This window comes from Ranitomeya imitator, chromosome 8 (assembly GCF_032444005.1).
Source record: "Ranitomeya imitator isolate aRanImi1 chromosome 8, aRanImi1.pri, whole genome shotgun sequence".
Taxonomy (NCBI): domain Eukaryota; kingdom Metazoa; phylum Chordata; class Amphibia; order Anura; family Dendrobatidae; genus Ranitomeya; species Ranitomeya imitator.
Genome location: NC_091289.1, coordinates 12,467,784 through 12,484,924, shown reverse-complemented (window position 1 = coordinate 12,484,924; position 17,141 = coordinate 12,467,784). Strand labels below are relative to the sequence as shown.

General features: G+C 46.1%; 1 protein-coding gene across 1 annotated transcript in view; it reads left to right on the top strand.

Annotated features, from left to right (window-relative positions):
• Positions 1-230: 230 nt before the first annotated feature.
• Positions 231-17,141, top strand: part of MGLL (monoglyceride lipase) — a 37,331-nt gene continuing 20,420 nt past the window's right edge. The window contains exons 1-3 of the mRNA XM_069736305.1: positions 231-342; positions 2,820-2,954; positions 13,502-13,608. Of these exons, the coding sequence (XP_069592406.1) occupies positions 2,827-2,954; positions 13,502-13,608 (235 nt within the window). The 5' untranslated portion in view covers positions 231-342; positions 2,820-2,826. The remainder of the gene's footprint in view (positions 343-2,819; positions 2,955-13,501; positions 13,609-17,141) is intronic.

The following is a 17,141-nucleotide window of genomic DNA, read 5'->3' as shown; positions in this document are numbered from 1 at the left end:
AGGTCTGGGTGTCATCAGCGTAGAGTACAATGTGTCAGTGTTTCGGTACAATGTGTCACCCTCCTATTATCACCAGCTGTTGCTTTAAGAGGGGGCGTGGTGTGCTTCTGACCACACCTCCTTCCATACAGTCCCCGCCTACTCCCCCCCGCGCACGTGCAGCGTCCAGTGAGTGACAGCCTGCTGTCCCCGCCCATCTGATCTGCATAGCTCCGCCCCGCCGTCCTCGGTGCAGGCTACGCTCGCCGGCAGAGCAGGTTACTCCGCGCTGGGCACTCGGCCGCCGCTGGCTCAGCATGGTGCTCCGGGGCTAGGGACGGACCGCTGCTGGCAAGGAGCCGGGTATGTATGGGGCGAGGCACGGGCTGCACTGCTGCTCCGCCGCCTCAGTGCTGTGCCCGGCGGCAGATGCGCATCGCTCGTGGCTGCCAGTCCTCAGTGCCATCTCCCCGGGCACTGGCATCACCTGACCTGGAGGTGGCAGCATGTAGGGGCACTGATGGGCAGCAGCGCTCCTCGGGGGCTGCTGCTGCCTCTGTGGATGGTGCTGACCCTCTCCTCTGCCTGGGCTGGTGGGCAGCAGAGCTCCGGCCGGTGCCATGCCGGTGTTCATGGGGATGATAATAATAATAATCTGAGGATCTGCCAGTATTACAGAGCTGACTTCTATATTTTGTGGTTATGGGGATGGCTGGAGGACACAGCTGGCGCTCCCTTTTCCGAGCCTGTCCCTATATTCATGCCTATGACATTGTATGGGTTTGTGCCACTTCTTGGCTGCAGAGCTGACGCTCCCTTTTCATGCTTGTGTAATAATGGGTAGGTTCTAGGTTTTTCCATGTCTTGGTTACAGAGCTGGCGCTCCCTTTTCCATGCCTGTACCTATATTATTGCCTATGACATATTGTATGGGTTTGTGCCACTTCTTGGCTGCAGGGCTGACGCTCCGTTTCCATGATTTTGCCTATTATTGGGCATGATGGCGTATAGGCTTGTGCCAACGCTTGGTTACAGAGCTGGCGCTCCCTTTTCCATGCCCGTCCCTATATTTATGTATTTTACTCATATAGCGCCATTAATTCCACGGCGCCCTACAGACCTCATCATCACTGTCCCCATAGAGGATATAGATTGTGCGCCCCAATCAGAATGGCTTTAGATTTTGGGGGGACACCCCTATAAACGCCTGTACGTTATCCTTGGTGGGCTTTGACCCCCCAGCGCTGACATGGTATTGGTTTGCGCCATCTCTTGGCTGCGGAGCTGACGCTCGTTTTGCAGGATTCACCTGTGTGGCCCTAGTCGCCGACTCCTGGCTTCTTGCGCACATTCCTGCCTCGCGTTCCACATGACCCCCTGGTAGATCGTGCCGCGTGGTATCGATGTGTTCGCAGATAGGGCACAGTTTGTGTTTTTAATATTGATCTCCTTGTCGAGTGCGGCTCGTGTTGGAGAATGAGGTCACCTCTGATCACTTGGGTGCATGAGGTGCAGTTTCTGTTGCTCCTTGCCCTGATACTCTGGCATTAACGTACCAAGCTCCTTTATCTAGAGTTTCCCCCATCTATTGCCCTGGCATTTGGGCATCTGACCATAAACGGAGGTGTCGTGCCCCTTGTATCCACAGGGTGGCAGCACTTTCTGTTCAGCCCTGATGCCCTGTTTGATGCCACCTGTGCACAGACTGTAGCAGATTTACTCCACTTCATGGCGATAATGGAATTGTTGTCTGATGCCATCTCCTGCTGGGTGTTGTAGTTCCACAGCTGCCATGCAGCACCCGCTGAGTAATTTTCTATGGTGCACAGCTATGATGTCATTTTATTAACTGTATCTTTGCATAGGCGTGTATAGATTTGCACATGTATGCACGCCGCTTACCACGTTGCTATGTGCTGTGTCTACATTTGCATCGGACGTTTACACGCCCTACATCGTACTTATGTGATGGTTGTGTATCCTGGCACCTGTCTGTCCCTGACAATGGGGGATATTGTTGGGTCCTTTCTTTGACTTTGCATGCCTTAAAGGGGCGGCTGGAAGCGGCGCATTCTGTTATCTGCGAGCGTTTTTTTTTTAACCCCTTCTCTTCCAGGCTGTAGCGTTCAGCTGCCTCGCCACGCTCGGTAGAGATCATTTTAGTTGCCGCTGGAGTCTTTTGTGGAGCTTATAAAGCCGCCCGCTGGTTTTCTAATGAAAGAATGTGGTCGACTCGCTAAAGTGTCGGTTCACAGCGATATCTGGTTAAATGCAGGAACGCTTGACCTAAATGAACCACGGAGAATACTAATAGCCTGTTATGATGTGTGACCGCAGAGCAGAACAAGAAATCTTTAACCCTGTCCGCGCTACGCTGCTGTTTCCGCAGAGAGGATGCTATAAATAATTCAGGGTCTCTGTCCCTTTAAGAGCTGGCATTGACGTCTATGCTTTAAACACAGGGCAAGTGCTCATCTACATGTGAAAATCCATTAGGAAGTCTTTTAATATTTCGGTCACTCATATACCAGGTGGCTATCACTAATGGCAGCCATTACTGTGCTCTTAAAGGGATTGTCTATTTCTGGCTCTTTGTTAGAGGGGTAACATGATAATACAGCTACAGGTCATCCTGCTGCTGAAGTCCCCAGCGATCAGTTGTTGGCAGGTTCCCGCACAGAATACAAGTGTTTGATTGCTCTCTAGAGCGCCTCCGAAGGAGAATTGCAGTATTACAGTGTGCCAATGGATGTTCTGGGTCCTCCAACTGATTGATATAAATCTTAAACCCCCTAATATTAACACTCTAGGGGATATAATATATATATATTTTTTTGCAGTACACCAATGATGCCTGAAGACGGTTCCCCCGGGCTCAGTCCGCAGGACGCCGCCTACGAAGATCTGCAGCATTACACCAATACAGACGGGCAGCAGATATACTGTAAATATTGGAAACCAGTAGGTCAGCCGAGGTAAGTGAAAATGACAGAGAAACAGTTTTATTTTATTTTTTTTTATTTCCATACTGAGACCCTTTAAGGGATGGATTTACAGCATCTCTGCTTCATCCTTGAATTTAAAGGGAAAGGAAGCTACTTGTGCCGGCTTCTCCCGGAGACAATTGTACTTACGATACTCATAAAAATATTAATGGTTTAAATTGAAGATTTAAAGGGATTGTTCAGTCCTGTAAATAAGGTGTAATCATTTCAGAAAACTGATGGGCTCCACTCTTTCTCCCGTCTTTGATAGTTTGCTGCAATGTATCAGCCCTAGGTAATTAAAGGGATCATCCTGGAGTCCGGACTCATTAGCTTACAGAGAACCGGGTGCACCTGCTGCAAAGTGTGCACAGGCTGCAAGTCTCTGAATCCAAGCAGCGGTGTTTCCATTCACTGAAAGCAAGCAGACGGGGCGGGGGGAAGAGACTTGTGTCCCCCTTATCAGAAAGCTGTAGAACATTTCATTTTACACTGATTAGCTCTAAGCTCTGCAATTCCGGATGGCTCCTTTAAGATTACAACAGTTGCTCCTCAGCACCCTTAAGCAGGAACAACCCCTTTAACATTGTCACAGTTGCTCTTCAGCATCTATAAGAAGGAAGATATTTACTTACCCAAGTAACCCCTTTAAGAGTCCAGTCATTGCTCCTCGGTATCAGTATAGAGGGTCGTATTGACGTCCTCAAATATCACCTGTCATTGTCGTCTTAAAGGAGCTATTTGGTAAGATGACGTACCCCCATAACTCCTTTAAGATTGCAGTTGCTCCTCTGTAGGGAGACGCCTATGTGCTGAGAAGTCTCCTTTAATATTGGCCCTATGGAGAAGTTGGGGGCCATATTATGATCGTCCCACTTCAGGGGCGCACATATCATTGCAGGGGCCACTTCCACCTCCAAAACAGCATTGAGCACTATCGGACTGGAAAGGCCCATATACTGTCCTTGAACGGGGCCCTGTGTCCGCCGCTGCCCCCTCTGTGGCTGACCACCCCTCCATTACCATACAGTATCCGGCAGTATGGCACAGCCGGCGCCTCAGGCTAATGATGGAGGAGATGATGATGATCTGCGGCAGGAAATTAACCTAGAATGTAATTAAATCTCTTTTAAGAAGAGGAGAAATGACGCGGTTGGAGCCGACCTGAGTGACTTCGTGTCTCTCCACCTGCGGCTTTACACGGCGATGCCGCGCCATTGGTGGTGGATGGAAGGAGAAACCTGTCATGTAGCAGAGCCGGTCCTGCGGGATGTGGTCATAGGTGCAGGAGGGGAAAAAAAAAAGTCCTCTGGGACCAGTATAACCAGTTTGGTGTTTTTATTCTTCGTAGGAATGTCGCCACATACTAATTATATTGCGCTCGAGTCGTACCCGCACCTGTAGTTAATTAGTAGCGAGTGGGCTAGTCAGATGATGATGATATGAAGCGCCCCCCCCCCCCCGTCACATGACATATTAACCTCTAAATGACCAGGGAGTGTGGAATAGAAGCAGCGGAGAGGGGGTGATGGGTGCCCGGGGCTGAACCATAACATGTGGGTCTTCACACCGTATCTGGTTTTTCTACAGATGCCCCAGTAATGGCTCATGTACACGAGCAAAACACGTCATCTGTGCCATAGACTTCTATGGGCAGTACTGTACCACGCACACCTCCGATTTCATACAGAAGCAATCAGGTGTCTTTTGTTTTGTTTTTTTTTGTTTTTTTTCCTCTCAATTTCTGATTTTTACTTGTTCCATCAGACCCATATTACAGAACCCCTGAAATATCTCCACATTTCTGCCCAGCATGGTGCACCATGCTTTGGTGTAGTACTGCAGGGGACACAGCACACCCCCACACCGCGTGGAATGCATAAGCACCCTCATGGCGCGGGAGACGCATAAGCACCCTCATGGCGCGGGGGACGCATAAGCACCCTCATGGCGCGGGGGACGCATAAGCACCCTCATGGCGCGGGGGACGCATAAGCACCCTCATGGCGCGGGGGACGCATAAGCACCCTCATGGCGCGGGGGACGCATAAGCACCCTCATGGCGCGGGGGACGCATAGGCACCCTCATGGCGCGGGGGACGCATAGGCACCCTCATGGCGCGGGGGACGCAGCACACCCTCATGGCGCGGGGGACGCATAGGCACCCTCATGGCGCGGGGGACGCATAGGACCCCCATGCAACCTCCTAAGCACATGGTTCTATCAGGTGTGTGACGCTTCATTAAAAAAAAATGTTTTCACATCTTAATCTATATAGCATGAAATAACAAAAAAAGTACAACAATTTGTAAGAAAAGGCAAAAAACAAGGTTTTAAAAATACAAAATAATTGCAGACTCTAATCCACATCAATAACCCAAAGTGACTGAACAAAAAAAAATACAAAAACCAATGTAACGCCTTATTTTAATGAGAATTTTCCCACCAAAATATGGAATTTCACGAATAATAATGAAAAAATGTGTCTATTTCTTTATTTTACCTTTGCAAAACTTTACCCCATAAAACGTAAAAATGTCCGTACTACATAGATGGTATCAAAAAGAGCAGCCTTAGTCCATTCTGGTTGTCAAAGGGTTAAAGCATACGGCAGTAATAGATGGGGGTCCCGATTACCCCCCCTTTCTATCACCCAGGGAGGGGAGCGGCAGATCTGGCATCCTGATAACATTAGGGGGACCCCACTGACAGCAGCTGATCTCGGGGGGTCACGTCGGCCGGTTGCCTGAAGATCTGTTCAGTGATGTCAGATCATTTACACCTGGCGGCCGTCTGATAGTGTTTCTCCAGGACGGCCATCTTTCATTTCTATCTGCAGAGGGAATTATTTTCGGGGCCCCTCATTTACTGTCATTGTAGAGTTATAGAGGATTTCCTGCTGCCGTCTGTAACATTTTCCCCTTATCTGTCGGTCATTGACTTATATATCACTATATTAGATTAGCTACTAGAATATTCCCTTCTTTTTTTATCCACCATGCTTTATACTGCAGCTTTGTCCTTTCTTATGAGGCCAGATATAGCGGGATATGAACACCCGGCTCCCTGTAAGACGTGAGGCGGTCATACAGCCTTGTTCACCTTATTCATATTGGATAAGTGTAGCCGAAAAATGGGCGAAAATATTCCGCGATTGGTTTGCAATAAGAGGTACGATCAGTGTGACAGAGGTCAGCGACGTAGAAGATTCCTGAGCAGGATGACCTGACTCGTGATCAGACTTTTGGATCAATACTGTAACCTGTCCACAATGTGGCCATCTAAAATCCCACCCTGCGCACGTTATGAGGGTCATCGAACCTGTCAACACGTCGGCGGATGATACTGTATCTTAGTATTTGCTTTGAGAAAACAAATGCAGAGAATGCAAATGGGGCGTACAGTGTTTACCCTTATTGGACAATCCCACTTTTTTTTAGTAAGGTAAGGCCCCATAAAGCTGATTGAAAGGCACCTTGGCAACCTGACCTTGTTTTCAGTTTCCCTACAGCCCTTCACAGGGGAATTTGGATATTACATGTTGCCCATTGGGATTAATGTGCAGTATGAACACGCTGGCTAAAACATGTATTTTGTATGTCCTCCCTTATTAACTCCCCCCAAGGTGACACCTGACGCAATCGCACCCAACTAGGTAAATTTATAGCCAAGATCCCTGAAGCGCGCTAGCTCAGCCTGACAGCTCCACGCCGACTCCAGATGGGATGTAACAACCAGACGTTCATTTCTGAGGGTTACGATGAGAGGAATCGCATTCCAGTAACATGCCGGATACAATTGTCAGCTGGTAAATCGACCACCGCTAACATCAGATGACACCACGCGGTTCGGCTAGGAGCGTTTGATGGCGGCTCAACGTCTGCGATCTCGTCCTGGGACTTACTATGAAGGGCGAATCCTGCGGATATGTGACAGTCAGAGATACATCCTATAGTGTGATCTCTAGTGGATCAGTACCAATGCCGTTCCCTTAATAAGAGCATCTCCTCCCTTCGTCCCCTGCCAGCTGACACCGGGAGACTAGGGCGTCCCAATGAGATTCATACACCATGCGTTTTATCTGGGCGCTGTATGATATCTGGGCACTGTATGTGATCACCTTTATACCCCTCGGTGTTTCTGTAGTAACTATGGGGGCTCCCTGAGGAAGCCTCCTCCATAGCTCTGCTGTCCAGTCCGAGTACAGGATCTGCAGAATAGAAAATATATATATATATATATATATATATATATATATATATATATATATATATATATATATATATATATATATATATATATATATTTTTTTTATTTTTTTTTGGCTTTCTGCTCAAGTCAGGTGAGGGGGTATTCCTGGCGCAGCTGTAGCACTGAGCATATACACTATTTATCTGTGTACTGTCTGGTATTCTTTACCGTGACACTTTAACACCTGACTACTGTATGGTTCTATAAATTTGGCTCCGTATGTGTTGTCCTAATGCACTATATTCACTATTTATCTGGGCACTTCATGCACTCACTATATAGTGGCGATCTGGAATACATCACTATTTATCTGGGCACTGCGTGCACTCACTATATAGTGGCTATCTGTAATACATCACTATTTATCTGGGCACTGCGTGCACTCACTATATGGTGGCTATCTGGAATACTTCACTATTTATCTGGGCACTGTGTGCACTCACTATATGGTGGCTATCTGGAATACATCACTATTTATCTGGGCACTGCGTGCACTCACTATATGGTGGCTATCTGGAATACATCACTATTTATCTGGGCACTGCGTGCACTCACTATATAGTGGCTATCTGTAATACATCACTATTTATCTGGGCACTGCGTGCACTCACTATATAGTGGCTATCTGTAATACATCACTATTTATCTGGGCACTGCGTGCACTCACTATATGGTGGCTATCTGGAATACTTCACTATTTATCTGGGCACTGCGTGCACTCACTATATGGTGGCTATCTGGAATACATCACTATTTATCTGGACACTTCATGCACTCACTATGTGGTGGCTATCTGGAATACGTCACTATTTATCTGGGCACTGCGTGCACTCACTATATGGTGGCTATCTGGAATACATCACTATATTCACTATTTATCTGGACACTGCATGCGCTCGCTATATGGGGGCTATCTGGTATACATCATTATATTCACTATCTGGGTACTGTATGACACTTTTAATTTAGTACTGTGATCACTGAATACTGTGTGGTATCATGAATTTTGACCCTGTTCTTTCCTAAACACCTGTGCATTATTTATCTGAATGCAACATGCACTCACTATCTGGGAGCTGAATTATATTTTTGTCCTTGGCACTTCATGCCCTGAGCCCCCTGTGCACTGTATTCAGTGGTGCAGCCTGGTTTCCCAGCGCCCCGGATAGGGCAAGTATTTAGCGCCCCCTTAACCCATGAACCGTTGGTGCTTCTGAAGTTCCTTCCACCACTGCAGGATCGAACCCCCGGATCTCCCAAGCACATGTATTGTAATATCAGGAAAATGCTAATCAAATTAGTTTGTGCTTTGACCTCCTAGATTTTTTTTTCCTGCTAAAACTTTAAAAATAAAAAGGTTATTTGTTGTATTTTTTTTTTTTTTTGTGGTACAATGTCCTATTCGCAAGAGGAGCGCAGCAGCGGCGAGGAGTTTGTCATCGGCTGCTTCGCTCTGCATAGCCAGTACCTGAAATGACAAAGCTCACTTCATCATACTGAGCTTTGTCATATTGGTTGCTGCCTATGCAGAGCACAGCAAGCGATCAAACTCCAGACAGGCATCCACTGCACGCTTGCAGACACGATCACTTCCAATGCAGGACATGTGCAAAGGACCCTGAAGAGAGGAGTTGGGTGACTAAATTTTGCATTCCCAGAGCAACTACAAGTCTAAACCCATGATATGCCACAGACTATATCCACTGTTTATCTGAATATCTCATGTACTTGATATCTGGGTTCGGTATGACATTTTTTAACTTTACGCACAGAGTTCTGGCACTGTGATAACCTCTTGTGCACCATATCCACTATCTGACCGCTGCATGATATTTGTATTTATCTGGGCACCGTATTGGTGTCATTTTATCTGGGCACCGCATTTGTGTCATTTTATCTGGGCACCGCATTGGTGTCATTTTATCTGGGCACCGTATTGGTGTCATTTTATCTGGGCACCGTATTGGTGTCATTTTATCTGGGCACCGCATTGGTGTCATTTTATCTGGGCACCGCATTGGTGTCATTTTATCTGGGCACCGCATTGGTGTCATTTTATCTGGGCACCGTATTGGTGTCATTTTATCTGGGCACCGCATTGGTGTCATTTTATCTGGGCACCGCATTGGTGTCATTTTATCTGGGCACAGCATGGCGGCATTTTATCTGGGCACCGCATTTGTGTCATTTTATCTGGGCACCGCATTGGTGTCATTTTATCTGGGCACCGCATTGGTGTCATTTTATCTGGGCACCGCATTGGTGTCATTTTATCTGGGCACAGCATGGCGGCATTTTATCTGGGCACCGCATTGGTGTCATTTTATCTGGGCACTGTAGCAATATGATAAAAAGCTGAGCCTTGTGGTTCTTTTCACACAGTAAGCTTTTTCTTCTTTTGTGCAGAATAGCTTTTTATCCCACAGTAGATCTGCAAACCTGGAACCAGATGAATTCTTCTGAATATATTTGCAACCAGAAAATGTCCTTCATCACTATGTATAAGAAGACAGGTGCATCTCCCAACAGCGCGCAGACGAGCCGGCTATCTAGATCAGCAGCGGAGCTCCACCTATGGAATAATATATATATATATATATATATCTTTACTTAGACTGCAAACAGCGAGCGGAGGAATGTCTGCCGGAGTGACCTCAGGTGGAGCATTACAAGGTCACCGGGCTCCTCAAGGTCGCGCCTAGCCGGCTGAGCGGATTCTGCAGTGTGACAGCTCTTTAGTGAGATCCTGGTGGAAAGACTCCAGAGCGGAGCCGTCCATCACGCCGCTGCTCCTAGAATTGATATGTGTGCAGAAATGAACTGACCGCCCCTCCCCCAGACCCAGGAATATTCCCAGTCTGCGGACCCCAGAGAAGCCACTTCCGTCTTTGGTTTTACATAATAACAACATTAAAGTTCTTCTTCCCCTTTTTTAGTTTCCACTGAAAAGAGAAGCGATTGCTGGGTGTAGGGGGCATCATTGGGAATTGGGGGACCCAAGATATGGATTTGGGGGCAGGAGATTGGCGGAAGTGGGAATTAGGATCTAGAGGAAACGGCTTATAGAGGTGAATTGGGTGACCCCAATGTGTGGCCACAGATGATGGGGGCTTCTGGGGACCGTGTTTGGAGTAATCATGCAATCTAGGAGACTGAAGGATATTGAGACCCCCTTTAGAACGTGAGGATATTGATCAAGGTGCAAAGGTTTGTAGGGGGCTAACATTTCAGGAAGGCAATTAGGGGAACTCCTTTGTCAATGAGGCGACCCCCCCTGATTTTCGTGATGCAAATCGAGGAGGCTTTGAAGGACCAGAGTTTGGAGTAACGAAGCATGGTGAGAAGACTGAAGGGTATTGAGGGTCCCTTCTGGAATCTGGAGATTTAGATTATAGGATGCAATCATCCATTCCGTCATCTCAGGGACACACGAGGGATTTTGTGGGAAATTTTTCTTTGAATTATGCGACTCCCCAAATGTGTGGCTGCAAATCGACAGACGCTTCTGGGGAATGGGATATGGAGAAATGAAGCAATATTGGAAGACTCGGGATTATTTATGGCTTCCTTGGAGAAATATGGAGCCAAGTGCAATGGCCTTTAGGAAGAAGTGTCCAATGCAAAGTAGCAAAAGGCGATATTGGGGTCCGGTCCCCCCCCTAAAGTGTCAATGCAAGTAATGGAGGCTCCTGCCACCAGGGTTTGGCATAAGCTGCAGTGTGGGAGACTGAGGGACAATTAATAGGGTTTCCTATTGAGAATTTGGGGATACAGACCATCCAGTGTTGGGGGATAGATGCCTATTTGGGGGACCCCTTTGGTAACGGAGGGGGACCCTGATCTGTTGATGTGGACGGGTTAATAGGTTATTGGGGTGAAGCTTTAGAATAATCAGTCACTGCAGTAAAGGCTTTGAGGACAAACATGAGGATGGTCCTGGGGGACGGGAATATCCACAACCAGGGGCGTAACTGGAATAGGTGCACGAGTTGTAATTGCGTCAGGCCCTGGAGCCTAGGGGGGCCAAAGACCCTATATAAATGCTATTACAGACTTAATTGGGGTCCCGTTTGGAGCTTTTGCATTGGGGTCCATGAGCTATTCCCAATAGTAGGACCACTAGGATTCCTGGACACGTGGAGGATGTTTGCAGATGATTGGGGACCAGAAGGTGAATTGCACAATTGAGGATATCGGCCGCTGTATTACTCTCCAGGCGTTAGAGGGTTAATCCTGCGTGACATGCAGCCATAGCACGTGCCTCCTCCGTGTCGTACTTCACCAGCTGCTGGAGAAATTAATCTGGATGTTTAGATTGCATTGTGGAGCTGTCATGTTACCGCGGGCCACTGTGCCGCAGCTTTACACGCTCTCCGGTGCTGCGCTCATTTACCACCTGTGTGCCATCCGCTTTCTTTGCAAAGTAGCACAAGAATTTGCATTTTGCTTTTATCATTTTCTAAAGAGAATTCCTGAAAGGAATCGTCTGGGATTACTATTAACAAACGGAAACGTACTGAAAATAAGGGAAAAGAAGCATCACTCGCCTATTCAGTCATCCGCCACTCCAGCTCTACTGCTCCAATGTGGTCCGGCAGCAGTGACGTCACGTGCATCCATACTGCAGCCAATCGCCACATGGAAAGGTCACTGCTGAGGCCAGTGATTGGCTGCAGTGGTCACGTAAATGCCATTCTTTGAGGCCCGAACCAGTGACGGCACTGTAATAGTCAGAGATGGAACCGGTACTGGGTGATTTTCACACATTTCCAGGCTAAAGTCTCAGTAGCCCCACTGGGGCAAAAAGACCCAACTTCCACATAGCGGTGACAAAGCTTGAGCTCCGCCAGGTGGTCCGTCTTTTAGACCTGTCCTAGTTGCGGGGGCATGTTAGGATCTGTAGTGCCGCAGGTTGCACTATATACCCTATATAGTGCACTGTATACATATTTTTTTCCCAGCAAAGTGTGTTAATCTGAGTTTTGCATGTAGTAAATTGCCTAGTAAATTGCCGGATTATAAAACAAAAAAAAAAAAAAGTCTAATGAAATGCGCCAAAGTTTTTAATTTTTCTCTCAACATTGGATCATTCATAACTGGCTGGGAGCTGGGTGACGACATGGGGTGTCGGCTCCCTGGCAATGTAGAGGTTAACTATGGCGGTGAAAGGCCGAAGGCTGGACATCTGCTATTTATAAGCGGTTGTTGTTGTGTCCTCATTCACAGCGGAAGGGATGAGGACTTGAGACACAACTTTTTTTTCCTAAAGGAAAATTGGAGCTGTGGATGTTTTTTTTTCCAAGATCAAAAGAACATCTGTTTCTCGCAGGGTGGAAATTCCCACCCTGCAAATTAGCCTGCACTTGTGGGGTCAGATTAATGCGAAGAAAACAACCCGCGTTCAGCTGCGCTAGGGACATCTTTTTTGGTGACTCGGGAGGGGCCAACAGCTTGTGAAAAGTACGAGAAGGCAGCCCCATCCTTAGGCTGCATAGGAGGTTGTATCACTGATCCATAGAATACGTGATAACTTGCTGCCCGCTGAGGGTCCGATCATCTGACCCCTGAATGTGACACGCCGTGATCCAATGCATGCACATCACATCGCCAGTCCCATATCCAGTGGATGGCGATGTGATGTGCACGCGCTGTCATCTCTCCATTCAAACATGGAACTTCAGAAGCTCGCTCTCAGGTTTGCATCCCGCCTAGCAGTGAACAGCAAGTTATTAACTTACCCTTGGATTGATGTTAACGTTAAATCTATGCGCAACTGCTGCAATTAATGGGGCCATGTGGATATGACCGGAGAAGAACTTCAAAACTGCTTGCACTTTTGTGCTTCTGTAATGTGGATGCAAGTCTTAAGGGGGTCTAATAACCCAAATTAATAGCTTTATAGGGATCTGTGCCCCCTTGTCGGGCTGGGACTTGCATCTGTATTACAGGTGCATATAATAAGCTTGTCTAAGAATGACTTTAGTCAGGATGAACAGAGCAATTTTGTTGCAAAATTTTAGGTGAAACGGGCTTTGTCATGCTTCAGTTTTTCTGGAGTGGATGGAATATGGGCTCCTGTGCATCCGGGCACCATATGGCGGCACTTGGTTCCGTATTAACCCACTAAAGGTGCAGCTCCCATCAGATGCAGCAAGGTGCGTGAGGGTGCAATGTTCTCACCTCCGGGGTTGTGCGGATGGTGGGAGATATCAGAACATCCGGTATATGATTTAGAAATCTGAATTTTGTTATTTTTCTGATCCCCCATTTCCTTTCTTCCCGGCAGGGCGCTGGTGTTTGTGGTCCATGGGGCCGGGGAGCATTGCTGTCGATACAACGATTTGGCCCAAATCTTATCCGGCTTAAATTTCTTTGTCTTTGCCCACGACCACGGTAAGTGCCCGTCCACCATGCAGAAGGGCAGAACAAGAGTTAATACTTAGCAATTACATTTATTCTCTGAAAGAGCCAATGGGGAGCCGGTAAAATCATTTGCTGGTATTGTGCGTCCGGTCTATGTTGCTAAGTGAAATGCCATCGGTTTTACGTCTCCATGCAATTTTGTTGGCAAGATAATTATTTTTAACCTGCTGCATCTACAGCCGCGTTACTGCGGGGAATCTGATCCTTGTAATCAATTAAAATAAAAGCTCGGTCCGTCCAGGCGTTTAACCATCGCAACAATGGAATCACTCGCAAAATGTCGTTCCCTGATTATTTTGTTGCTACTAGTATGTGGAATAATGGATAACAGACCATGTTCTTATCCCTTGCAGAAGCCATTTTCCTTTGTAGAAGAATATAACTACTATAATACTGCCCCTATGTACAAGAATATGACTACTATAATACTGCCCCTATGTACAAGAATATAACTACTATAATACTGCCCCCTATATACAAGAATATAACTACTATAATACTGCTCCTATGTACAGGAATATAACTACTATAATACTGCTCCCTATGTACAAGAATATAACTACTATAATACTGCTCCTGTGTACAAGAATATAACTACTATAATACTGCCCCTATGTACAGGAATATAACTACTATAATACTGCTCCTATGTACAAGAATATAACTACTATAATACTGCTCTCTATGTACAAGAATATAACTACTATAATACTGCCCCTATGTACAAGAATATAACTACTATAATACTGCCCCCTATATACAAGAATATAACTACTATAATACTGCTCCTATGTACAAGAATATAACTACTATAATACTGCTCTCTATGTACAAGAATATAACTACTATAATACTGCTCCTGTGTACAAGAATATAACTACTATAATACTGCCCCTATGTACAGGAATATAACTACTATAATACTGCCCCTATGTACAAGAATATAACTACTATAATACTGCTCTCTATGTACAAGAATATAACTACTATAATACTGCCCCTATGTACAAGAATATAACTACTATAATACTGCTCCTATGTACAAGAATATAACTACTATAATACTGCCCCTATGTACAAGAATATAACTACTATAATACTGCCCCTATGTACAAGAATATAACTACTATAATACTGCCCCTATGTACAAGAATATAACTACTATAATACTGCCCCCTATATACAAGAATATAACTACTATAATACTGCCCCTATGTACAAGAATATAACTACTATAATACTGCCCCCTATATACAAGAATATAACTACTATAATACTGCCCCTATGTACAGGAATATAACTACTATAATACTGCCCCTATGTACAAGAATATAACTACTATAATACTGCCCCTATGTACAAGAATATAACTACTATAATACTGCCCCTATGTCCAAGAATATAACTACTACTAGATTGTGGCCCGATTCTAACGCATCGGGTATTCTAGAATATGCATGTCCCCGTAGTATATGGACAATGATGATTTCAGAATTCGCGGCAGACTGTGCCCGTCGCTGATTGGTCGAGGCAACCTTTATGACATCATCGTCGCCATGGCAACCATTATGATATCATCGTCGCTGTGCCCGTTGCTGATTGGTCGAGGCCTGGCGGCCTCGACCAATCAGAGACGTGGGATTTCTACGTCGATGCTGTGCCGGTCTCTGATTGGTCGAGGCCGCCAGGCCTCCACCAATCAGAGACGCGGGATTTCCAGGCAGACAGACAGACAGACAGACAGACGGAAAAACCCTTAGGCAATTATATATATACTTATTTTCTCTAGGGCAGTCAATGATTTGACTGCTCTAGAGAAATGTTTTCTGCAATATAATAGTGCCTTAATTCCTTCCTGTCCGGATTTCTTGGGACCTTTTTGAAGTGCCTAATTTTTTGCAGAATTGTTGGAAAACCCGTCTGCTAATGATCTCTGCATGAATCATTGTAAACTGTTTTGTGAATTAAGTCATCACAATCGCGGAAGGAAAAACACCTAATGTGATTACTTGTTGTTGTTACCATTTCTCTGTCCAAAGACCTTAAACTTTAGCTCTAAATATATGTTATAGGGTATGAGAACAAAACCAGCGCCACTCGTGTCAGTATGTTGTCTCTAGTATTACAGCCTGACAGCAATAAAATGATTACAAGCCGTAATACTAGAACACAAAAAAACATTGGCAGAATTTCTCGTTTTCTTTAGTCCACCCCATGAAGTTATTTTATTTTTGCATTTTTCCAAAAACCTTCTACTGTAAATTAAACGGTGCCATAAATCCATTCTAATGTATAAACCGAAACGTAGCAAAGTTACAACTTATAAAAGACGGAAAGGAAAAAGATAAATGCAAAAAAGTGAAGAAAATGAAAACGGGTGCGTCTTTACATTTCTGGGTGCGCAGTCAGTTCGGATGTGTAATAATAAACCTCTGAGGATACAAGACCTTTCCCTTTTCGCTTCGTTCCGTGGTTACATTGTTGCTCCAGACTTTTATAATTACAGACCGCGCCTCTTATAATCACCAGTGTCGGCGCTGAACTGCGGGAAGAAAAAAGTAGATGTGGGTGTGCGGCGGCTCGAAATGAACTGCGGACACTTTCATGTGACTCCCTGCACCCCAGGAAGACGATAGACTCAGACTCGCCTTAGACGTTGATACAAGACAGGTTTTTCACTGGGTCCAAGAGTCTTCCTTTTGTATCGCATGTAACATGGGTCTGTAAGTCCTAATCTATGGATCTCTGGAGTTGGAAGGGACCTCCATGGTCATCGTGTCCAACCCCCTGCTCAATGCAGGAGTCACTGAACCATCTCAGACAGCGTTTGTCCAGCCTCTGTTTGAAGACTTCCATTGAAGGAGAACTCTCCAGCTCCCGTGGCCGCCCGTTCCACTCATTGATGAGAATGATGATCCTTCTACACTGTGACAGCCCTTCAGATATTTGTAGACCGCTATTAAGTCTCCTCTTCGCTCCTTTTTTGCAGATCCTGTAACCGTTCCTTGTAGAACATAGTTTGCAGTCCACTCACCATCCTGGTTGCTCTTCTCTGAACTTGCTCCGGTTTCTCAGTGTCTTTTTGTAGTCTTGGTGTTTTGGTAGTCTTCTTCGTCTGCAGACCTTGGTTTTCAGGCTGAGATTGCAGACTACCACTGAGGGGTCTTATGATGTCAGTCATCCACCGTCAGCACTGCCGCTGGACCCCAATGCGAGACTGATGGCGGGGTCATCAGACATTTTAAACGCCTCTTATGTGGAAGAAGGGTCCTGAGAAACAAGTCCTAGAGCAATGGCTTCCTCCTCACCCTCTATAGTCATGCCCCTGCGCCCACCGTGGTGTATTTAGGTGAAAGTAAACCTATAAAACCAACACTTGGACGAGCGTGGCCCCAACACCCCTTGCTATAATAAAGCGAGGGGCCAATAGCTAGGAGTTCATGCTGAACAGTAATGGGTCCTCCCGGGGAGGTGGACAGCAATGGCACGAATCAGCAGCACCC